General features: G+C 39.3%; 1 protein-coding gene and 1 long non-coding RNA gene across 4 annotated transcripts in view; one reads left to right on the top strand and one right to left on the bottom strand.

The window, feature by feature from the left end:
- Nucleotides 1-26,365, top strand: part of LOC141438646 (uncharacterized) — a 103,133-nt gene that overhangs the window by 13,574 nt on the left and 63,194 nt on the right. The window lies entirely within an intron of this gene.
- Nucleotides 1-26,365, bottom strand: part of CRMP (Collapsin Response Mediator Protein) — a 52,503-nt gene that overhangs the window by 23,279 nt on the left and 2,859 nt on the right. For 2 of the 3 annotated variants that reach the window (XM_074102511.1, XM_074102513.1), the window contains exons 1-2: nt 15,026-15,201; nt 13,630-13,724 (exon numbers count right to left, since the gene is read on the bottom strand). In XM_074102511.1, the coding sequence (XP_073958612.1) occupies nt 13,630-13,724; nt 15,026-15,079 (149 nt within the window). In that variant the 5' untranslated portion in view covers nt 15,080-15,201. Of the gene's footprint in view, nt 1-13,629; nt 13,725-15,025; nt 15,202-26,365 lie in introns of those variants that run through there. The other variant, XM_074102512.1, reaches the window with a different exon arrangement.

The raw sequence follows: 26,365 nt of genomic DNA, 5'->3' as shown, positions 1-26,365 counted from the left end.
TAGATCGGCCGATAAGAGTGCGTGCGCTCAAATACGATTATGACAAATTACTCTTTGCTGTTGAGCTGTGAGGTTTGAATAGAATTGGGACTTTTTAGCCCTTGACGTTTCGTCGCTGTTTTTTTTATATCACCAGCCTGTATTAGTCTAAATACTGCTGGACGGACATAGGCCTCTCCGATGGCACGCTAAAATCGTTTAAATGTTACAGTCAAAGTCAAAATATCTTTATTCAATTTAACAAGCACTTATGAATGTCAAAAAAAATCTACCACCGGTTCATTTTTAACACAGTTAGATTTCTATGGGCAAACGCAGTGATAAAAGTGAGACGAGCGAAGCGAAGAGCAGTGTTGGATATGGGTACATTTGCGACGAGTGCGAGCGAAGCAGCGAGCCAGGATCTAACTACGTTAGGAAATAACTTGGCCTCTACCTCTCTTTGGTATCTTTATGTACGGGGAAACGGGAATTTGCTTGTATTTGTGAACTGCAAAGTGAAGTTTGTAATTTACTAGTGACGTAATCCTGCGTACGACTGTCACGCGACGCTGTCACGACATTGCTCGATATAAATCAAATGTGCCGTGTTCATCGATGATTCGGTCGACGCAAGTTCGTTAGAGTTGCGTACGGAGAAAAGTGATTTTCACGATGTTGTCATGGTTGGCTGAGGAAAAATGACTATTTTTTGACTCTAAAGTAGTATTGCCACTGTAGCCACTTGCTTTTCCATGTTTTGCAACGAACATTGACACCGACTAGTGACAGTTCTCCTCTTCACCACAGAGAAAAATGCTCAACACACGCATACAGACAAATTTATAAAATAGCGTTGCTGTGGCAGAACTAGATTAAACTGTGACGTTATTTGACCCATAATATATGAAATATTGCTATTTATCTGCAAAAGGACTTTGATTAGGACTGCTCTCTGGGACTAGAGATGTGCGAGGAATGTGTTATTCATGAACCAATAGAAACGTTAAGATTGTTTTTTGGAATCTTTTTGTATTTTTTATTTCAATTCCATATTTTTAAAAACCAATCTTAATTTGATTGCTTAATAACGACATCTCTTGTCCGGGTCAGCGGTTAGGTCCGATGGGGTGCTTAAAGTTTATCGATGAGGGCTACAGCATAGATGTCGCTAGTGTCGCTGCTTAAGTGACTAAATAAGAAAAACAAACAAGCTGAGATATGTGGTGCATGGGAGAAATTCGTGTCTGTATCTGTCCAGTGGTGGTGTAGTGGCATAGCACGTGGCACGGAATGCCGAGGACCTGGGTTCGATTCCCAGCGCTGGTATTATTTTTCTGGTTTTTCTATGCATCTATATTTCAGTTTGTATTTTCAATGGAAACGTGTCATTTACCTAACCGGAGTAAGGGCAGGTGAATGATGCGTTTCTATTGATTCATGAAAAACATTCCTCGGACATCTCTAGTGGAAACGCAGCCTTAAAATCTGTTTTTATACGAGTTCCAACTGCAGGACACCAAAACATTGTGGTGTTTTCTGTGTCCTCGAAACCATATCGTTGTTGAGCGTGCGTGACATAGCTTTACATGCATCGCATGTCAACTGCACGTAAGTGTAACCGCACGTAAATTACATAACAGAACGCAGATTAAATAATCTCTTTAGATGAAACTGTAATTATTACTTAACCAATGCGTCTGATCTCGATTCCATTACGAAGAAATCGATTCCACGCTCTATTTGAGTTACGCATGGAAACTCAATGTACAGTCGAGAAAATACACTATCCCATCACATTAGATGAAATGAAACAGATGCAAGTCTCTAGCTGGGGGGGCTACTACGAAATTTGAAATTCGAAAATCAAAGTTCGTGTCGTACCGTCCCTCTCACTCCCGTATAATAATATTAGCATCAGCGAGACGGTAAGATACGAAGTTCGAATTTTGCACTTCGTAGTAGGGCCTGGTTTTAGATCATTTTTTTTATCATTTTTTTTAACTCAGAGCTATCATCTATCTATATCTTCTCAATCCATTCCAATCAGGCTTCCGTCCCGGTCATAGTACGGCAACCGCGCTTGCGAAGATCACTGACGACATCCGAATAGGCATGGATAACAGGAAACTTACGGTTTTAACCCTATTAGATTTCAGCAATGCGTTCAACATGGTTGACTTCGACATTATGCTTGGTATTTTACGTTCTCTTAACATATCTCCTGCGGTTATTGAATGGTTTCGTAGTTATTTAGTGGGTCGTCGGCAAAGAATAAAGGTGGATGATTCACGATCTTCATGGTGCAACACGCTCGCTGGTGTACCTCAAGGTGGAGTGTTATCTCCATTACTTTTCTCTATCTTCATAGATCTATTTCTCATAATCTTCATTCTTCGTATCACCTTTATGCTGATGACCTACAAATTTATTCCCAAGGCATGCTTGCTGACCTTCCGTCGGTTATCGAATCCATTAACCTGGATTTGACAAAGATCTTAAGGTGGAGCCAACGATATGGCCTAAAGGTTAACCCGACAAAGACCCAAGTCATTATTGTTGGCAGCTCGAAACTTATCCCAAGGGTTGACTTTGTATCTTTGCCATCTGTATTTTTCGACGGAGTTCTGATTCCATTTGCCGATCAGGTAAAAAATCTGGGTGTTATCTTGGACCGCACTCTGTCATGGACTCCATATGTATGTGAGATTAGCAGGAAGGTGTTTGCTGCGATGGGATCCCTAAGACGCCTTCAGAATTTCCTTCCATTTGCTACCAAGGTTGCGCTTGCACAGACTTTACTGCACCCTATTTTCGATTATGCTGACATTTGTTATCCCGATCTTTTAGAAGAGCACTTGAATAAACTTGAGCGAATTCAAAATCTGTGCATTCGGTTCATATTTGGCCTACGTAAATATGATCATGTTTCTAATTTCCGATCACAGCTCAGGTGGCTCCCATCTGCTTTCGCCGAAACTCTCACATTCTCCATCTTCTCTACGGCATTCTCTTTAACCCTGCAACTCCTTGCTACCTCAAAGAGCGATTTAGCTATGTTACTTCTGTTCGTTGCTCTCAGAACTTCCTCCTTACTGTCCCACTTTCAAACTCTAAATTCTATGTTTATTCTTACACTGTCCAGGCCACTCGGTTGTGGAACTCCCTACCGATAGACTTGAGGCGCGCAAAGTCCTTGCCTATCTTTAAGTCTATGCTTAGGGAGCACTACCTGTCATCTTGCGTATGAATGTTATAGTTAGCTTATTTATGTGTTGTTATGGTATCTATCTACCTATCTATCTGTTTAGATTTGTTGTGTATGTGTATTGTATGTGTTAGTTTTATGTATTCTTGATACAGCTCTAATCTACTGTAAATTGCACCACCTGCTAAAATGTATTCCTTATTTCTGTCCATTGTAAAGGTTGCCTGGAAGAGATTGCTCTGAAGCGATAAGGCCGCCTATTGCTTACCTTAGAAATCTCTATGTATATACTTGTGTTCTCTGTACTGTTTACTGTATTGGTGTGCAATAAAGAGTTATTGTATTGTATTGTATTGTATTGTATCAAAGCTATGCCACGGATACCAACCCCAAAAAAACCAATTCTGGTCTGAATTTAATCACATGACGCTAGAATACAGAAATACAGTAACGGATATAATAAATAAACGTAAAGTCACGGTTCACGCTTGGCAGACAAAATGGTATAGTTGTTGTACTTAACGCTGCCCACGTTAATGAAGTTAAAATGGAGTTAATGTGCATTACACCTCAACTCTAGCAATAGGGTTGGCAACGTGGCACGTCAGTGATGTACTGTTGGCACTTGTACGGTCAAGGACTAATTCATGAGCCACATGGAACCAATACACAGTAAACGTCATAGTAACATCGCATTAATTGTCAATGACAATTTTAATGACTTTTCCCTTGAAAAGGTTCTATGGTGGCTCATGAATTAAAGTCCTTGAGTGTACAGTCGAGTGCATAAACTTGTGAGCAAAAATTTTATGAAAAATATTTGAACACGCTTCTACGGCGTTAACAATAAAGTCGTGAGTGGTTTTTTGGAGTTTTTTTGGATTTTTTATTTCAACTCCAAATTTGTTACTTTTACGGGTATCCCGTGAAACCATAGCATAATTTGATTGCTTAGTAGCGACATCTCTTGTCTGGGTGAGCGGTTAGTTCCAAAAGAGTGTGACGTCTGTCGACGAAATATAGATGTCGCTAGTGCTGCTGCTTAAGTAGCATAGTAGAAATAAGCAACCTGAGATATGTATGCATAGGAAAAATTCGTGTCTAGATTCCTGTCCAGCAGGTGTAGGGGTGTAGGGGTTATAGCACGCAGCACGGATTGCTGAGGACCTGGGTTCGATTCCCAGTGCTGGTCTCTTTTTCTGGTTTTTCTGTGCATCCATGTCTCAGTTTGTATTTTCGATATGGTGAATAAAGTCGTGTTCAGCAGGGCTACTACGAAACTCGAAACTCGAAGTTCGTGTCGTGCGGTCCCTCTGACACTTATCCTATTTGATACGAGTTCCGAGTTTCGTAGTAGCCCTGCAGATAGTAGATCATAAATATCTGAAGACGACTCTATTGTTAACGGCGTAGAAGCGTGTTTAGATATTGTTGATCAAATTTTTGCTCACAATTTTGTGAACTCGACTGTACTTACCTCTTCACGATTAATCTGATGAACTGATTTAGATAAAAATTCCGTAGTTCCCGTGGGATAGCGATTGTGGTAAATGATTTCGTCGCAGGCAGGCAAAAGCTGCAGGCAACCCTGAGCTAAACAATGAACACGTCACTAATTAGAGCGGGCAGGTGTTTGACCCGCAAAGCCGAGAAAATAGCGAAGCGTGAGCCATACATATTGTGTGTATAATGTATGTCCCGGAAAACTGCGGCAAGGCATTTCAATTAAAAAATTCAGTAATACTGAAGTCAGAAATAAATTATAGCCTAGATAGACACAATCCCGTAGAGTTGCATAAAATAGTTTCCGCGGTGAAAAAAAGCACTGTACCCCAACAATATCCCTCCCTCTCTATCCTGGTGACATCATATTGTGAATTTGTGAGTACAGACACCAGCACCAATATCCGACACAACAAAGCGTGTTTAAACTAAGCAAAATTTGTGTACCACTGTGCAAAGTTGAAGAGGATTAAAATTTCCATCAGATCGTTGGTGAGCCAGATTTTTCAGGCCCAATATCAACGGAGATTACAGCCGATCCAAAGTCACCAAAGTTAAAAGTTTACTCATGCATTTTATGGAACTGTTTCACACGAAAACGTTGTACAATGCATAGGCTGCATCAATATAGATAGTCATTCACGATGACGCGTGCCGTGGTTCTTATTACAATGTCATTAATGGCTAATTTTGACAAAATCACGCGTCGTGTGTGTGTGTGTGTGTGTGTGTGTGTGTGTGTGTGTGTGTGTGTGTGTGTGGGTGTGTGTGTGTTTATGTGCGTGTGTGTGATAGCTGAGTCAGATATTGGTGCTGGTGACAGTACATTACGCACAGTGGCGTAGCTACCAAGGGGCTAGGCGGGGCAGTGCCCGGGCCCCAAGCTCAGGGGGCCCTCAAATTCTGCTTTATAGCTGCTGATAAAGTTGCTTAGCATTTTTAAAGTATTTGTATATATAATGATTTTACTTCAAAAAACTTACCAGTTTTGATACCAGTGGGCCCCATTTTTTATTTGCCCCAGGGCCCTAGGTTACCGAGCTACGCACTGATTACGCAGGTCCTAAATTTAGAATATTGGGCCTTACGAGAATGGTATAAAGTCAGTGGCACCCCTACGTACGAGTAAATTATGTGCCAGGAACAATGAAGACGTCACTAATTGGAGCGGGCAGGTGCTTGACCCGCATTGTGTAACGCGGGAATACGCATGAGAACGACAACAAACTACTATTGTTGCGAAGAGAAATTGCACTGTTTTTGTGCAAAGCGAGAGTAAAGTTGATGAGTGAACAAGTTTACAATGTTTAAGCGTGAGGTGAGGTCAGGCTACTTAATAGAAGATTTTGTTGTGATTTTCTAATTAATACATTTTAGTCTGTAGTACAGGTACAGTCGAACAAACTGAATCATGCGGGATGGAATTGTGCTACTAATGCTATGTTGACCTTTTTCAAGGAAATCTTGGTGAATTGATTATTAAAAGGTTCCACCTTGGTACATGAATCAGTTTATTTGACTGTACGTAAGGCAACCTCGAAACAGAGATGGGCATCATTCGAATAAGTTTTCATTCAGTTCTCCAGTCGTCTCGTGATCATGGCGCGTGCAACTGTGCCTAAATATCGAGCTTCTCTAAAATCAAGGTACGCGGAACAAAACCCCAATTTAAATCATAAAATCCAGTAATAATATTTATGATTATTTGGTTATTCCATACAAATAAATAGGAATAATGTTTTTTCTACACACATATCACGAATAATTTGGTTATTCTTATTCGTTTTTCATCATTCGAATAAATTTTTCCCATCTCTGCCGTCTTTGCATCTCTGTATTCTTCGTTCCGTTTAATTGTATCTGTACGTCATTGTACCATAAGCCCCATCTCCGCTATGGGTAATGAAGTAATGAATAGTATTACGTCTCTTCTCTAGCATTACACATAACTGTCTTGTCCCGGTTCGCTGGCTGGTAAACAAATACGCAATTGTACTCAAAAAGACCGGGCTTCTAAGAAATTCTAGGGTTGGCAAAGACTTACCCCCTTATTCATAAACGACAATCAAACCTATTTTAGTTAAAATGCAGCTAAAATTCGTTTGTCCTTATCTGTCACTTCGACATTTGTATTTGTTAGAAAGGGACAAAGCATTTGTTAGTTAACATAGGCTTGTTAAGTTTTATGAATAAGGGGGTTAGTATGTAATTTACCGCCCTAGGGCGGTAAATAAGGCTGGTGTTCGCAGTTCGAGCTGAAGAAGAGGTCGAGGTGCTACTGTGGATGGAAATTAAGTATAATTAGTCAATTTTATGTCCTCTTTTATTATTTCAATAGTAGAGTGCAGTAACACGTCCTTAGTCGTTTTTAAGCATGGTATTTATGAATTACGGGAAAGGGGATAGATAGAATAGGTTTTTTATTAAGAGTGCCTGTAGACGAAGCGTTGGCAGGCCTCCCACTAGGTGGACTGATGACACCGCGAAAGTTGTGGGCTACCGTTGCATATAGAAGTGGCGTGTTGTCGTTAATTGTGACGTTAGAAGGAGGCGTTTATTCAACAGTTGACGTATTCCTGCTAAAGATGATGATTAAGAGACAACCCTACAACAAACCGCTACGATGTGTGGTGATTTGTATGCAATTTAGGCTACTATAGTTACCAAATAAGGAAAGCAGAGCAATTCAACGAAATACAGCCGAAAATGGGATTTATATGGCTATTTAAACGTAGCCAATTAAAATACGGAAACGGTTTTAAATTTACCAATTAGAAGTAAAATTTGTTTACGGTATAATGTAACGTCGTCTGTGATTTAGTAGGGTAATAAAAATAAGTTCGAATATTTCCGATGGTTGTTTAATAAAACCATTTCGAAAAGTAAACATTTCTTTCAAATTTGAAATAAATAAATATTTAATAAATATCATGGGACACTTAACACCAAGATGGAGCGACGACCTGGTTAAGCCGCGGGATCGCGGTGGATGCGGAAAGAACAAGACCGGTCTGAGTGGAGGGACATCTTTCGGCTGACATGATGATGATGATGACTCAACACCAATTGACTTAGGCCCAAAGTAAGCAAAGCTTACGGGTACAGGTACAGTCACCAGCACCAATAACTAACACAACAAGCGTGCAATAATATCTGATACGACTCTCTATTTCTAGGGCCGGGAGGACGTGTCAGATATTCTTGCACGATCCGCTGTGGCAGATATTAATGCTGGTCACTGTACTAGGCAACGGATAAAACATACTTAAATACATATTATTAAACACTCAAGACTCGGGAACCAACATTCGTATTTTTCATACACAACTGGGGATCGAACCCGGGAACTCAAACTTCGTAGTCAGGTTTTCTAACCAATGGTCTTTCAATCAGTAATTGCATGCTTACCCAACTAGAAAACGGTTGATAATTATGATTGTTTGTTTTGTCATTTACCTTGTTAAACCCATTTTCAGTAATAAAATTTTAAATTACTTTGTGAAACAAAATTGATCTTGTATATTTCCGAACACGCAAACCATTTTTATTGTATGTTGACAGGACTCAATTTAAGTTATAGCTTGAGTATTATCGCATGTAGCTATATAGGAGTGAAGTGCAGTTAGTTCAAGCCAACGGAACATTGCATGCATGCATGTGTGCATCACACGGATATAACTTAGTAAGTAAGACTGCAGTGTGTGTTTGTTCAAGATTAAGTGTAGGTAAGTAAAGTATTCACTTCCAACATTCAAATAAAAAAGTTTTGGTAAAAAATCATCCTACTATTATATTATAATCATGCGAAAGTTTGTGAGTATGTGTATGGGTGTGTGTGTATGTTTGTTACTCATATTAAATATAATGACCCGGATAACTCACGTCTTAATCGAGTTTAGCTCGACATGTTTCGGGCTAATCCGTAGCCCTTCGTCTTCGGAGCAACGCGACTCAGCGGCTGCTGCAACACGCGCACAAGACGTGAGTTATCCGGGTCATTATATTTAATATGAGTGAGTCTCACGGTAGTTTTATGTTTGTTACTCTTTCACGCTAAAACAACAGGATGGATTTGGAAAAAAATTGTTATTGTATATAGCTGAAGGTCTGGAATAACATAGGCAACTTTTTGTTTCGATATTCCCACGGGATAGGTATAATCTTGAAAGCTCAACCGCTGGGTTTAGAGTTTTAGAGTCGTGAAATTTTGCACAATTGTTTTTAGTACAACTTCAATGAAAAGATAACGATGTACATACATTTTGGGAATTCTCATGGAAATTTTGTAAACTAGCTTTGTTGTGTCAGATCAGATGTGGTCAGATATTAGTGCTGATACACAATATTTGTCACACTTGGCAACATGTCATCACAGGTGTCATATAATAAAAAATTAGACAACTCTGTGGGATTAGGATGTTACGGCGCCACGCTACTGGACACTATAGAACTAAATCATCGAGTAAACTGCCAAAGTCTAAACGTGACTCCGCGCCGTGACTTCGGCTAATAAGAATCAAAGCCTTATGCCGATCGATGAATTTGACATAGATTCTATTTAGATAAAAGTTTATCGGGCCGATAATATCGGTGGCAGTTGAGTGCGCTCACCGGATTGTAGTTAGAATTAAGCTTTATTATCTACTTTTACTAAATGATTGGGAACTATAAAAGGAAAGTTGTAAAGGGCGGTTTATGGTGTAGAAATTTTATACCTTTATAATTTTACGGTGCAGTCTAAAGAAACTATCATAATATTAGACTTTGTAGCCCTACCAATTTTCTTTTACAGCACTAGTGCAAAATAATTTCCATACAGTATAAGTAAAAGAAAACCAAGGAAACCAAGTTCCTGCGGAACATATACAAAGGTGCAGGCAACGGTTAGATATAGCCGTTGCCCGCGACTCCGTTCGCGTAGTATTCGGTTATCGCTATCCCGCGGGAACTATGCAATTTCCGAGATAAAAACTATCCTATGTCCTTCCCGGGGACTCAAACTATTTGTACCTATACCGAATTTCATCTAAATCGGTTCAGCGGTTTAGACGTGATTGAGTAACAAACATCCAAACATCTTCACAATCTTTCATATTTATAATATTAGTAGGATATTATGTCCCAGTGCGGAATGAGAACTTCACATACACCATTAAATTTCATCGCAAATGTTCCTGGCGATGTTTTAATTGGTAAACATCAAATGCGATTTTGTAAATGAATTCTTGAAGAAGTTAGAGATGCGAACCCGGGTTTCAGCCCTACGATCCTTGGCTTCAGCCATAAGTCAAACCATTAGACTAACGCGGCATTTTTAAAGTTATTACCTACTGTGTCACAAAAAAGTTTTGTCAACAAAAAAACCTTAAGGCACTTGTCCAACCGCCGACGATGAGCGAGAAACGAGTAGAGCGAGTAACTAGAAATGAGTGGGTGAGCAGCGTGAAGCGAGTGTAGTTTTGTCGCTCGGCTGTAAGCGAGTGTTCGAGTGCGACGGGCGATTACTCGCTCCACTCGACTCACTCGTGCGGGGCGGCCGCCAAGCTGACATCGCTGAGCGAGTATTATAGCTCAGCGAGTTTTATAGCTCTTGTCGCTGCGACAAAAGATGTAAGAGCGAGTTCTCGCCGACAGTGTGAACAGCCAGCGATCAACTATTAATATATGTGTCTCTTTTACTCACACAGGATCTTATATCTTTTGTTCGTTTCTTGAGCGAGAAAATAGTCGATAGCCAATCGTTTCCTCGCTGGCGGTGAGACAAGTGCCTAAAGCTTATAAGTACTCGATAATACCTGTGACATAATCTAACAGCTTCATTTACTTACATGTTTTATTAACACGTTCTATAAAGTCAATAATTAATTACAGTCCTGTCATTTCACTTTCGTTTTAAAAGCGTATTAGCGTCTCACGCGATCTAACTTATTTATGTATGGAAGTGTAAACGGAAGCCAGTTTTAACATAGTAATTTAAAGTGAATGGTGTGTATGAAGTGGGGTTAGCCTGAGTTATAGGGTTGATCGACGACTTCCGTGTTCTGAATCAGCAACGGGTTTTTTGGACATGTCGTGGCCAGGTTGTAGAATTCCACTTCATGAGGTCGATCATTTCAAGAAATGGGCAGCTAAAACTGACTATACCGTTAAAACATCAACGTAGAACGTCCACTAACCTAGGCGGGGACGACGTGGAACTCCAGTTGCTTCGTTTGCAAGCGGCCTGCATCCACCGTCAACATGCTGCTTTAACAAGGTAATCCGTCTATCTCGTTGGTGGACGTCCTACGTCTCCATTCGATAACTTTTCGGCCCCAACGGCGATATGTTCTCCTTGCTATATTGCCCTGCCCATTGTCAACGAGCTTATTCGCTTGGCTATTTCGGTGACCCTCGTCTTTCTGCCTATCTCATTTCTGATTCGATCCCGTTGGGAATCTCTGAGCATAGCCCTCTCCATAGCTCGCTGAGCAACTCTGAGCCTATTCATAAGGCCTTTATAGTGAAGTGAAGCACTACAGCTGTGCGCCCGGGAAGGAATAGACGGGAAGTACCTACCCCCTAGATTTCAATTCCCCGGTTTGTGAATGATAACACAATTTTAAAAGGCTGTAACATATAAGCTATTTTCACAACTCCAAAGGGGTTGCATACCTAAGCAATTTATATTCATTTTAATTATTTATTTAGTCGTATGGCGTAAAATATTAAACAATTACACTAAAGAAAAAAACTACAAACTAGCTATAAATCTACATTAAGGGTCCCAAGCCACGAGATTGTGTCAGGTGTCAGATTGTACAGATCTCCAGGGGAGCCCGAGTATGAGTGTAGAGGGCAGCGCTGTACAATGTGCTCCATAGTTTGAGCCTCCTTGCCGCATTCCCGCCAACCCCACTTGTGTCGAAAGTAGTGACAGGGTCCGTGTCCTGTTCTCAGTCTTAGTATGATAATGTGATAATATTTTAATATGATACTTCGACGCATTTTTGGGAAAAATGTTTAACAGACAGACAGATGGACGACGAGGTGATCTTATAATAGAAGCGCTCCTATTTACTTTTTAACCGACTGCCCGAAGGAGGGTTACGTTTTTCGAGTGTATGTAGGTGTGTATGTCGGTATGTATGTATGGAACTTAAAAGTTCAACAGTCGGGACCCATAACTGAAAATTTTTGAGCAGTTTATGATTTTAAATGGGTCCGGTTGTTGAGTTTTTTTATTCAGTTTTTTTGTGGTACGGAACAAGTGTGATGTGATACCCTAACTCGTGTTCACCCATCAAATATGAATGCAAGCGTGACTTAGTTCCTTCCGACGTCTACTAGGAATTTTAATGAAGACATTACCCACCAGTATGCAAATAACACGATAGTGTGAAGAAAAAGCTGGTTTTAGATTATTTTTTGTAGTTTCGGTACTTTCTATTTGTTCTTTAGGTCCTACCTACTGTGAAATCGTAAAACTATTGAGAGATTATTAAGAAAGTAGCCGTTGCCCGCGACTGTCTGCGTAAAAGTCGTTTATCGCTATCCCGCGGGAACTGTGCAATTTTCCGGGATAAAACTATCTTATGTCCTTTTTCGAGACTCGAACTATCTGTATACCAAATTTCATCTAAATCGGTTAAATTGTTTAAACGTGAAAATGTGACAAACATACATATTTACAAATTTGTGCATTTATAATATTAGCGGGATTAAGTTACCCATATGACCTTCTGAGAAAACTGAATTGACCCACCCCCCCTTCCCCTTAAAATATAATAAATATACACAACGCAAGCAAATAAAAATATCTTTATTAATCACAAAAATATTTTGAACATTTAAAACCAGTCTTACAATGTTTAATTTTTTTTAACAATGGTATTAGGTCTTACTTATTAGACTGGAAGATTCTTTTATTCCCCCAGAGAATAGCTGATTTTCCTCAGCGAGGGTAGTTACCCCTTTTTTGAATTTACTTTACCCCTTTTTTATTTTTAGAAACAATTGAAATTGCATTAAAATATTTTTGAATAATTCCCCCGTCCCATAATTTTACGATACCGATTAAAGGCTCACTCATAAGGAGTATTTTTATCCAAATTCTAAGCCGTTACCTATTTATTATAATATCATCTATGTATGTATGTTTATGTTTATATTTTTAGCCTGTGCATGTGTTATTGTTGTTATTTTTTTTCTTTCTTTCATAAAAACGATCTCGTGCTTGTCGTTGTGAATAATGAAACTAATTAACTGACCAGTAATTAAGTAAAAAGTGGACATGAGACTGCTACCTGTCACGCGTGCATCGGAATAATCAACTTTTAATCATAGAAACATGATAAGAGACATGACGGCAGCAAAAAACTGTATCTGCCTAGTTTCTGATGTTAATTGCTATATTAATTGTATGTTATGTTAATATTCATCTGCACATAATGAACTATTAAGAAGACATGCAAGACATGCAAGAGAGAGCTAGTTATATTAATGGCGTATTTCCATAACATAATTTCCATAAATTCTATAAGTAATGTGTTTCCTAACGTGGGTAATATCACTTTGTTGTCCGTCTGTCCATGTTGTTAAGACGCTTTTTTAACGCCCGACGCAAAAAGAGGAGTTTTATAAGTTTGACCACTATTGCGAGTCTGTATGTCTGTCTGTCTGTCTTTGGCACCGTAACTCTTAAACGGGTGGATCGATTTGAATGCGGTTTTTTTATTTGAAAGCAGGTTTTCTAGCGATGGTTCTTAGACATGTTTTATCAAAATCGGTTCAGCCGTTTTTGAGGTATTGAACTTTGAAGTGATAATGACGGGAGTTTTTATGTAATGGGCCCGTGCCATGTAAGGGGGTTACCGCACGACCTAACGTACAGGTACTCATTTCATGTCTCGGTGTGACTGATTTTAATTTAAGTATTTGACGTTAACGTAATGACTTACTTGATGACTCCATCTTCAATGTAGACGTCAGCATCTTCCATGCCGTCATCGTTGACGACGCGCCCATTTTTGATCAGCAGGCGGTTCTGGGAGCTCTGGAACAATCGAGGTTATCATTATCATCAGGTTTCATAAAAGGACCACCACCAGACCAGGTCCCAAGGGACCAGGGCTTTTTTAAACCCCGATACAAGAAAGTGGTGTTTTATGATTTAAGTGTATGTATGAGGTGCTTCGCTAGTCCTTATAAATAGGCGAGCGAGCCATGGAAAGGGGTCGGAAATGAGGAGATACGGAGAAGAACAAAGGTCGCCAAGCCAAGCGAATTTGCTCGTTCAAGTAGCAATGGGCAGGCCATATAGAAGGAAAACAGATGGTCGTTGGGGCTGATAAGTTCTTGAATGGAGGCCGCGGATAAGCAAGCGTAGCGTTTTAGGACGTCCATCGACGAGATGAACAGATGACTCAGACGCAGCTTTTTTTAAAATAAAATATTTAGTTTAAATACATTGATTCTTAGCTGTGACATTAAGATCAAATGCTGTTTTTAAGATATGGGATTTTATAATGTCAGTTTTTAATTATCAATGTAATTTATCTTTAATTTATCTTTGTAATTTTTGTTTTTTATTTGGTGGTCTATGAGGAAGGCCTAATGTATGTCCAACAATGGACGTCCTACGGCTGAGATGATGATAATGATGATGAATGTAATTTATCGGCAATATTGTGTCTGTCTAGGCTATTTTTACATTTACCGCCAAATGAATATCAGTAACACTAAACTGTATGCACTTCATCATCATGTAGGAAAAATAGATGCACTTCATTAAATCAAAAGACCATTTTTTTTATTATTAAAGAGGAGTTTGAAAAACACTCTTTAAGAATTTCGCAAGAGTAAAATAGACTAACAATACCCTACAATTTAATACCCCTTCGCCAATTGCTCATAAAATTCCTTTGCATCTGAGAAAATAAACGTTTATCAATTCTCATATTGTTTATCAATACAAAGATGACATTCCATTCCATTGCGGTGACTGCACATCAGTTTCAATTTAAAAAGATAACTACTAGATAAGGCAACTTTAACTCAAAGAGCTATAAATTTGATACGAAAATGCTCGAAGTAGGTAAATGAATACACCTAGGGAGTTGCCGCATTGAAGTATTTTCTACACGTTCGCAAAACCGGTCCTATGCCTTTGTCACAAAACATGTCCAAAGGTTACTTTAGTACACAACACAACAATAGCATTCTTTGAAACAAGTACTAAAAGCAAATTCACTGTAAAATTAAACCTATAGTTATAGTTGGAACTTCGAATGTTAGTTAGTTACTGGCACGTTCCAACAGAAAAAAAAAAAACTAAAATTTAAATAAAGAACTCACTTTGATATTAATCCCAGACACGGACGCCTTGGCGGTAGCACCGTCAATTGTCATTTTTGAAAATAGAACACGTCAAAATGGCCGATAAGTTAACTTTTTAATTCGCGACCGGACTATGGCGACCGCGCCGCCACACGCGCGACTGAAACTGAAATTGTGAAGCCTAAAATAGAAGGTGCCCGTTCCCCTCGGTTTTAGCTTTACGTGTGTGAAGTAGAAAGTGATAAATAGCTATCGATAAAGAAAGATATAAACACAATCGCAGCTATCTTGATCTTGCATCGAACTATCTTGAGTTTTCATGTTATTTGGAGGTACCGAACCTAGATGAGTATTTTTTTAAAAGCGTTGACAATGTCTTGGCGCAATGTGACTTTCAGTCAACTTGTTTTTTTATTCTAAGAAATAAAAAACATTTGTCTGAATAACAATTAAAAAATGAAGCACTTGGTTTTTGGCAGCTACAGTTGCCGATGTTATGTTAATCTTTACACACATAGATATTTTTCTACAAATAAATCAACCAGGGGCGTGGATTACCAACCAAATTTTTACGTGATGAAAATGATTATAACTCACGCTTCTTGTACTTTCCGGGTTACTGAAATCTACTAATAAAATAAAAATGTAAAATAAAACTGAAGATTTTCTTCTAATGTCGTTCTTACCTGAAATAATGATTAACAATTTAACATAATGTTAATTTTTACTTGCATGCATGTCATGTCAATTCACCCTAACGGGCAAAAGTGATCCGGAGCGCATACACCATTGTTTCTTCTAACGGAATCATAATGCCACAACAGCAATAAAAAAAGAAAATGTAATGTCATTGGCATTACGTACTTCGTGCCATAGTCTCGCAACCAGAAAAACAAGATCGGAGAAAAGCGCGCGAAAACTTTCATCGATCTTTTTAAATCACAGATAAATACCACAGTACTTGTAATTATTATTGTTTCTGCATGTTACAAAAACTAATTTAATAATGGCGTGAGAGTAGATATTTTTTGCGCTTTTGTGTAAGTTTTGTTGAGTGCTTTGACTTGGTTTGCACGTTCAGGTTCAATAGCTTATGCCCACGCTTTCGTAGAAATGTATTTTGCATGTGCGTCTAGTTCTGAAGTTTATTTGAATATGCTATTTTGGTATTACAAACACAATTAAGTATGTTGTCTGCGGTTATTTTCATACAGGATTTGAGAAGATCACAACCACTTCTGAAGAATTAGATAGTGTTTGCTTTTGACGCAGTAAAGTAGTTAGTTATAGACGTAGGAGTGATTGTTGCAAACTAGTCGTTGAAAACATTTTCTGGTTATGTAAAACATTTTCTATTGTGTCTTTTAACTATTTTTAAAACAATTTCTTAAGGGTATACTGTGGAAACTCCCTCGTTTTTGTAGCGTTTCAGCAGCATGTTTGCGGACACAGCAATGGCGATTTTCGTACACTCACGCGCAAGAAGTCAATACTTAATTTGTTTAATTTCAGTGACAAACACTGAAGTCAGAATCTTGCTCACAGCAAGGATGAAATTCACTTTCTTTTTAAATCGCATAGATTACGAAATCCCTGCACCGCGATGCAAAAGAAAACAAACATGGCGTCAACTTGTTTGTGTTAATCACAGTCACAATATTGGTTTAGCTAAAAGCCTGCCTGTATTGTGTTTCAGCTTTCGTTTTCTGACATATTAGGGATCCTTAAATGACATCGATCCCTTCCCAAACATAAGGGGCATAGCGATGTCGTTCAATAAACAGTTCTAGATACACCTGGTGACAAGGCCACAAGGCAATCTGACTTCACTTCTCCTGATAATTTCTTCGATATTTTTGTTTTCTGAAATGCTTTTCAGTGAAGTTTTCAGGAAATCCGCATGACCTGCAATTGTAAGGTTTGTGAGATGTTTCATCCTGAGAAGAAGCTTGTTTCCAGCAGAGAGACGAACAGAGGCCAGAGAATGCAAAAAAAGTTTGGCGTCCCAGTGAAAGGGTTATTTTCTTTAGAGAAAACTGAAGTTTCACTAGGACTTCAATACCGTACAAGAAAGGCAATAAATACCTACTCGTATATGCATGCGCTCCCGCAAAAAAAAAATATTCTGAAACTATTCCAAAATCATTTTTTTCTACGCTCTTAACCCACGGCAATTTCTAGATGTAGCTATAGCCACAGTCCAACAGCGGTATTGTATACTCGTACAGCACGATTTGTACAATAATGTACATCTGATATCAATGTAGCTGACAGCAAGGTCATAGGACACAAAGGTTTGCGAGCACAATACTTGAATAAGTTGTCCAGAACCTGACTCCAATGTGGATGTATACGGAGATCATTATGAAAATCATAGCTGGTTAAGTACCCAGTCGGGTAAATATGCAAAATTGCTCATTTATAGATACAAGATAATGGTTGCTAGGGGCACAATTAATTTCCCCGTACATAATCAGCATTGGTAAGGGCGATATATTTCCTAAATAAATTAGGTCCTCGCTCGGCTCGCGCGTTTTGTGTTCACAATTGTACCTAACGTTCTTCCTCGCTTCGCTCGTTGTCGTAATTGACGGTAAAAGTGACCAATTACTATTAAGATCTGTTTCAAATAGGAGATATTTGGCCCTTTCCAGGGCTGGTTATGTAAGATAGTTATGTACCGGAATAAGGTGTAATTTCAGGATGATTTCTTAAGCAGATCGGCGGAATGTCATCATGATATCTGCAGCGAAAATTTTCCACCTATACGCGATTCAGTATCTCCGATTGTACCTACCAATGGCATGATCAAAATTAAAACATCAACGGTTTCACTTTCAAAATCGTTTTTCCCTTCCTTTATAACCAGTAGCACAGCATTCACCATATTACCAATAAATAATTTTAATGTTGGCCATTTAAAAAGCAGGTCTATTATTAATCGTTAACCTGCATTTATGATAGGCATGCATAACGTAAACTGCATGTCAGTGAACTTTTAAAACTTGATTGATGTTTTGGTTCACCATTGGTTCACTAAATGAAAATTAATAAGTTTTATAGGATCGCTTACGTTTTTAGGAGTAGATGAAGGGCCTCCCACAGACTGAGAGCCTCGCACGCACAAATATAATATAAAGCTACAGGTACTGATAGACTTCTACATAATTACCTTTTACTTTTCGACTCCTATTCATCATCAATGCTAGCAGGTAGAATGAACTTATATAGCGAAGATATATTGTCTACTAGCTGTTGCCCATGAAGAATTCGTTTCATGCTTTCCCGTGGGAACTATGCATTTCCAGTATAAAAACTATCCTATGCCCACGACTTAAACTATCGCCATGCCAAATTCCATCTGTCAGTTCTGACGTTATTGCATGATTGGGTAACGGATTTCCAAAATCGTCGTAAAGTTTTTCATTTATACATAATTATTAGTGGGATACAACGATTCGTTATTGCCTAACTGACACGTAAAGAACAGTCTGAATCACTGGAGCTAGAGGCTTGAAGTTTGGCTGACACACATCGTGATTTATCAATAACCGTCCACTTTTTCCGCATTTATTGTCTCACCAACATCATTATCATCATCTACGAGACGTCCACTGTTGAATATAGGTCATTAGAACACCACAATCAACAACAGTTGGCCACCTGCATCCACTGGAGGCCTGCCAACGCTGCGTCTTTCGGTTCCTGGTCGTCACTCAGGAACCTTTCTGTCTCAACAGTTACCTGTAAATCGCTTTATGTTTTACATAGAACGGATGCCGTATTGTCTAACGCACTGACGTTCGCATTCGCATTCACCATCTCTTTCTATCTTCATCTTATACCGTGTGACAGAAAGTGGCGAAAGAAAACGATTTTGATTCCGCTTTCCACGGAGATCTGCCAAAATGTTATCAACTGCATACCCACTTTATAACCTTAAACCCGTGATTAGATAAAACTGGATATCTTTACAACCTGCTGTTCGTTTCCATCATCTATTGCATTATGTTCGGCATTAACCTAATTTTACTTTAAACGGGAATGGAGTTATTTAATATGTATTTAAGTATGGTCTATTCAATTCAATTACATACTTGTATGTTTATCCGTTGCCTAGTATGTAGGTCGAAAATACAAACTGAGACATGGATGCACAGAAAAACCAGAAAAAGAGACCAGCGCTGGGAATCGAACCCAGGTCCTCAGCAATCCGTGCTGCGTGCTATAACCCCTACACCACCGCTGGACAGGAATCTAGACACGAATTTTTCCTATGCATACATATCTCAGGTTGCTTATTTCTACTATGCTACTTATGCCGCGCTACTTGTGCATCCATGTCTCAGTTTGTATTTTCGATATGGTTTCACGGGATACCCGTAAAAGTAACAAATTTGGAGTTGAAATAAAAATACAAAAAGACTCCAAAAAAACAATCATAATTTGATTGCTTAGTAGCGACATCTCTTGTCTGGGTGAGCGGTTGGTTCCGAAAGAGTGTGACGTCTCTCGATGAGAGCGGAACATAGATGTCGCTAGTGCTGCAGCATAAGTAGCGTAGTAGAAATAAGCAACCTGAGATATGTATGCATAGGAAAAATTCGTGTCTAGATTCCTGTCCAGCGGTGGTGTAGGGGTTATACAGCAGCACGGATTGCTGAGGACCTGGGTTCGATTCCCAGCGCTGGTCTCTTTTTCTGGTTTTTCTGTGCATCCATGTCTGAGTTTGTATTTTCGATATGGTTTCACGGGATACCCGTAAAAGTAACAAATTTGGAGTTGAAATAAAAAATACAAGACTTCAAAAAACCAATCATAGTATGTAGGTATTCATAATAATACAAGCTTTACTTACATTGATAATAGATCAATTAGTGTCAAGTATCTCGTGATATTTATTTATACATACATGGTGGAAAGTTGAGATGCAACGATCTCCCCCACTCTCATGCTAACGTAAACATCGGTATTTATACATATTTTTCAATTAGTTTTCAAGTCAAAAAAAAACAGCATTTATAGACTATTTTCACATACCTATTTAATTATACCTATTTAATTTTTGATATTGCTGACACAATTACCATCAAGACCCATGTCATAAATATAAGCTAAGTAAATATCCCCCTTTGGTGCTTACGTAATATTTGAATGACCTCAACCTTAAACCGCGCACTTGCGGTATTTCAAAAACTAATTATTGGATGACCATACTCGTAGATTAAACAACTAACTTATTGCACGATGTAACTTAAGTTCCGGACAGCTGAGGAGTGGAATGTCCTGCCTGTATCTGTGTTCCCTGATCGCTACAATCTGGCCGTTTTCAAATCTAGGGTGAACGGGCATTTATTAGGCTAGCGTGCTCCATTTTAATCCTCATCTTTCTTGTGGTCAATCGCAAGCCTATTTCTGTATACAAAAAAAAAACCGTTTTCCTCTCTACAAAAAATAAGGCAGGCAAAGCCCCACAGAATTCAAAGTGGGAGAAGTTAACGCGTGTATTTCCTTTGCAAACTAGGTTTGTCCACTGTCAGCACTGGCTCTTTTCCTTTACGTCAACCATGTTCTGAGAATGGATATTTTCGAAGGTCACAATAATCTTAAGATATTTTTTAGGTGTGGTTCACAAACCTATCTACACAATCTTATCTAGGCACGAGAATCAGGTCACTTAAATGTGTGCGTGTATGTGGATGTTTGTTTATTTACTTAACACTTAGCTGTTCAAGATGTTTCGGTGTAGTTCTCAAATGAAGTCACCATAGTTGGCGTCCAAAAGCCAGTGTATTGTGGCCAAATGTTTATAGAGGGGCAGCCATTTTGGTTTACTCGTATTTCATTCGAAAGGACTGAGTATGGCTGGCAATTTCTACGCATTGCGACACTGGCGGAGTTGTTTCCGTAGGGGGGTCGTTCTTCCTTTGAACCTATGTACAATAGACTCATACAAAAACGTATATATGTAGTTATAAATATGTTTAGAAAAAATATACCTTACTCGCTTTTGCCCGCGGCTTTGCTCGCGTGAAGTTCGGGATAAAAAGTAGCCTATGTCACTCTCGGGCCCATAAACCACGAATGCCAAAAATCAAGTCGATCCGTCGCGCGTCGCTCCGTTTCGACGTGAAAAACGGACAAACACACACACACACACACACTTTTGCATTTATAATATTAGTATGGATTGAGTTTCTTCCGGCAGTGGCGGCGCAGGGCCTAAATTTAGCGTGGGCAAGATAAATTTTGCGAAGCCCTGTGATGGCCCACCAGCCACCACGCATTATAGAAGACGGATGTTTAAATGTGCGAAAAAACGAGAAACTTTCGAGGCACGAGGCCCCTCAGACCGCGAGGCCGTGGGCGGTGCGATGGCTACGCCCAGTGTCGCTTCTGCTTGCCGGACCCTTTTCAACAGTTTTTCTACATTCATTAGTTTTAAGTGCTTATTAGCTAGTTGAATAATGATTATGTTGACTTTGATTTTGAAACGACTTGTATAACGTATAACTGAAGAGTGATTTCTCTCCCTAAATGCTTACCCGTTTAGTTGCTGCGACAGCCGGTACTATGTCAGTGAGGTCATACTAAAAGACAAAGGAAGCTTATATGCTTAAGCTTACCTATGTTTACGCATTTGTACCTACTTTTTATTGTACACCACATATATAGGAAACAATAAAAAACGACAGGTACACGGAGAAAATAAACAATGCTTCTACAATGTGATTTTTCGAATATACCTACACGAACTTCCTAGGAAGGCTTATGGAAAGCGTAGATACAAAACTGGCCAAGTGCGAATCGGCCTTCGTACAACAAGGGAGATTGACCACTTTTGTACCTAAGGGAGTTGTACCAAGTGCTGCCCAGACTAAACAAACAGTGAATTATACTCCTTCCTTAGGCTTAGGCTGACACTAGACGTATACTAAAGCCCTTTAAGATCTATCCCAGGAGAGAAAAAAAATGTTTGATTGGAAGTATTGGAACTAAATCATTTATTTGTTACGTTAAAAGTATTAATTGTCGACAATTTTGAAAATGTATGTTTTTTCTAATATATAAGAATAGAAGTACCTAACGCTAGGAACTGTTAGAGGTATTTTCATTTCTGGGAAGCATTTTTTTTTTCAAATATATCCTATTTGAAACACTTTATCTGAAGAATTGTAACATGACATGGCTATACAGTTTGCTCGGTTGAGAAGCGAAAAGAAAAGCTACTTATTTGGCCTGTGTGTCTACTGAGGATGGCTAGATTTCAATAATTATTAAAATGAAAAGAAATGTCTGTCAGTTAATAGGAGTGCTCTTTTTCACTCCACTTTTTAATACCTACGCATAATTATTATAAATAAGGCGGTGGAGACGCCAAAGAGCCCACTTGTGTGCGACGTCACGCGATAGGGGACGCCGAAAGGGGGTGACGTCATCACGAAACAATTATTACATGTTGGTCTGGCTATGAAAGTCAATAACAATAATAGCTAACATGGAAATTGTCCATGATCCATAAACAATTTGCTCACCCGCGAACTTATGATAGCTCTACGTCTGTGCTAGTAATGTGTATTCATTCCGATCCTCCGCCTCCATGATGCAAGAGCATAGCCACATCACACAAACTCTTGAACTCCTCAGCTATTTCCTTTCGGATAAACTAAGACGCATTTGTTGAACGCCATATTGTCGTCGAGCGTACTTCGATGATGTTGAGTTTGAGTTTCCAGTTTTCCGTAGTCAATTTCTATTCGACAACTGTCTACGTACGAGTATAATGACAGACTGAAATTGATGAGAGGTAATGCGGGTAATGGAAGTTCGTCTTTCTATACCCGGTTTTAGGAAAAGACTTGCGGACCCATCTCTTAAGGGACTTGATGCGATGTCAGCTGCGCTCTTTTGCCTTGGAAGTTCGAAGCTTCGAACTCTAGCACTGCGGGGTAGAAGGCAATCAGAAACCTTGTATGTTTTCAAGAAAGACGTCGTGACGTTCGCTACCAATCCTCAACCGACGAGACACTAAGCCAAGAATGTGTGGCTGCCGTCTAACCTGTAGCAACACGAGGTCGTATTGCCTAAAGTTTCTGGCGCTCGCGATCGCAATCAAATGACAGTTTTTGTATGCGAAAGCGCGAGCGCCAGAAAAGTTTAGCAATTCGGCCTCTGTACCACTACCATGAGTGAACGTACTCGATAGCGACGGCGTAAATTACTTGTAGAGGCGCTGTACTCGCTGTATTCTCCATACAAATAATTTACGCCGTCGCTATCGGGTACGGCCACTGTAAACTCATGGTAGTGGTACTGGAGTCTGGACGACGGCGCTTGATTCTGACTTGGCTGGGATTGTTGACTGGGATGGCTTTTCTAGGTGACGTCTGTCATTTTTCCCGCGCCAAGAGCTATGATTGTGGTTAGAACCAAAACTTTCTGAATAATCGTTTTCATGACAACTAGTAACTGAACATTGAATACAAGCCTTATCAACATAGTCTCCCGTTTTATTAACTTTCGAGGCGTATAAGAAACACTAAAAATGAAGCAACATAGAAGAATCGCAAGACTTAGCCACAATGTATGCCAATAGTGGCGTGTGGTGAGATACCTAAAGCATTTAATACAAAGTACCAAAAGTAACCCACCACTATCTAAGAATAGTTACAGTAACGCATCGAGATTGCGGTTAACACATACATAAATCATTATTTACGATGTTCCAGCTATTGGAAAGGGGAAGACGTCCCCTAGTGTCGAGAATAGAAGAGATTTGTTTCCGTTTGAATATATTTGATGAAGAAGGGACAACGAAGGGAATGAAGTTTAAAAAACAGCCCAAAAAATTAGTAGTCGAATACCAGTACCACTCATTTCTAGTCGGATTGGTAATGCACAGGTTTCACAAGAGCTGGCACGAATAGATTGAATAAGTGACTGAAAGTATCTGTGTGTTATTAGCACTTCACACAAATATGAAAATGTCATGCATCTCTCATTTTCCAAAAAAAATATCTAAGTGTCAATCATTCGTGCCAGCTCTTGTGAATCGATCTGTAGTATTGTTTTGTAGCTTGGTTAACAATGCAAGCACAGCGAACTAAAAAACATGGTCAGCGAAAAATACATACATCGAAAAAGTCTTCGGATACTCTAATTATCCCTAGACAATGATGGTTTGACTCAGTAGTAATAGTAATATAAGCTTAAGGGTTCGCCTTTGTCGGACACGACATGGAGGACATCATCATCATCATCATCATTATCATCAATAGTAATATGCCTTATATCGAAATGATTAAAACTGTATAGGCACTTTTGATGGGTGTACTCGTAGTAGGTATACCTATTACTAAAAAATCGGTATTTTTAACAAAATCTTGTTCTTGGGCTAATTTAAGTTTGTCCGTCATAAAATTCCTCGTCCATTTCATTATCACGGTCGTATAGAGGTTAATGAATCTTATTATGCTTCTCATAGGCAATAAACTGAATATAAAACACGTGTCTAGGCAGATTCGTTAATAAAACTGGCCTTGAATTAGTCAGTGCGAACATTACCACACCAAGTGCAGCCAGATTGTCTAATTTTATAATTCGCAATAACTCATGTACAGCACTGTGTACGAATAAATCGAGTCTAGAGTCACTGTTTCGTCATTCCATAGAGTCCTACACAGAGATAAGGTCATCAACATAGCTCAGAGAATTAGCGAGTTGAAGTGGCAGTGGGCTGATCATATCTGCCGAAGAATCGACAACCATCGGATCGGAATAGACGAGTTCTTGAGTGGACAATTAGACACCGCGTCTTGGTAACCGTAGTGTAGGACGCCCTCCGACAAGGTGGAGTGACGATTTGCGAAATGGTGGGGGTAGAAGCCGAATACGTCGAGCCGAGGACAAAGCGCAATGGCGTTCATTGGAGGCCTATGTCCAGCAGTGGACTACTATAGGCTGTGATGACGATAAAATAGTGTACTTTTCCAACGTTACGTTGAAGTAGTGATTCGATTCTCTTTTGGAAGTTTGTGTAGGTATGCGAATGCCAATTTGATTTGAAAATGATATACATATTTTTGAAGATTATCCGAATAGGTAAATTATGCGTTAAAATATCCAAGGCACGTTTTTATAGAGATTGAAAATAATTTTGCCCAAGTTACTAGTAGGATGTACTATTGTAGGATACTTTGGAGCGATTGCTGGTACAGCGAAGAGTATAGGAGCAACGTTCTCGCGGCCGATCTAAAGATGCACACACTCCATTAAATCTTCCACAAAGTCTTCCCTTACTGTGTGCGCGCAGTGCACATGTTGTTCTTTATGTTATGTTTATGTTTATCAGTGTCTACCAATTTACAAGATAATCCATGACCACGACCACTCCGTCAGGAGTGGTACGACTAAGAAGAGACCATTGTAGGTAGTAGGTACCTATCAGTTAATAGCATGCTTCTGATTATGCCATTAGTTCATAAAACTCACAATGAACCCATGACACCACTGTTGAGCTCATCAAACGACATAATGATCTCTACACATTCTCACTAGGTATATAGGTATTATTATTTTTAACGAAATATTCAGGCTCAAAAAAGAAGAGAAAAAAAACTGTTATTTGGACATTTGCATTGGACGTTATTTTTGAGGGGTCATATAGGGAAACTCGACATTCGTGTCGTGCGGTCCCTCTGACACTTATACTTTTTAATACGAGAGCGAGAGGGACGGTACGATACGTACTTCGAGTTTCGAGTATCGTAGTAGCCCTGCAGTAATTTTTAGCACCAAATTTAACTATTTTTAACCCCCGCCCGACGCTGAAAGAGGGGTGTTATAAGTTTGACGCTAATGTCAGTCAGTCTGTGGCATCGTAGCTCTCAAACGCATGGACCGATTTCGATGAGGTTTTTTTACGTCAAAGTGAGTTTTCTTGCGATGGTTCTTAGCTACGATTGATAAAAATCAGGGCAGCGTTTTAGAGATGTGTGAACAGTGTGTGTGAACTATGAAGTTGGTAGATTATGTAATAAAAATCCGAGTCATTCCGAGATTCTGAATCATCTGAGACATTTACAATTTCGTAAGTGTGTATAAAGGCACTAAACAATTTTTTGACCTAGGAATAATTTCGATTTAGGTGTGCGTATTGTACGTACAGCGCACTACATACTACATGCCTAAGCGTCCGCGCCGGAGTTGGCAGTTAAGTCTCCTAAAGGGCCGGAGTGTGCATACTTCTCCTCTTTTAGGTACTATGGCACTACTCTCGAGACCCTTGTCTTTATTGTCCTTGCCATCTCGAGTCATAAGTGTTTTGACTCGCAGAACAATGTGATTGTGATTGGCATG

The sequence above is a fragment of the Choristoneura fumiferana genome, chromosome 19 (assembly GCF_025370935.1).
Source record: "Choristoneura fumiferana chromosome 19, NRCan_CFum_1, whole genome shotgun sequence".
In the NCBI taxonomy this organism is placed as follows: Eukaryota; Metazoa; Arthropoda; class Insecta; order Lepidoptera; family Tortricidae; genus Choristoneura; species Choristoneura fumiferana.
This window is presented reverse-complemented; position numbering and strand designations above follow the sequence as displayed.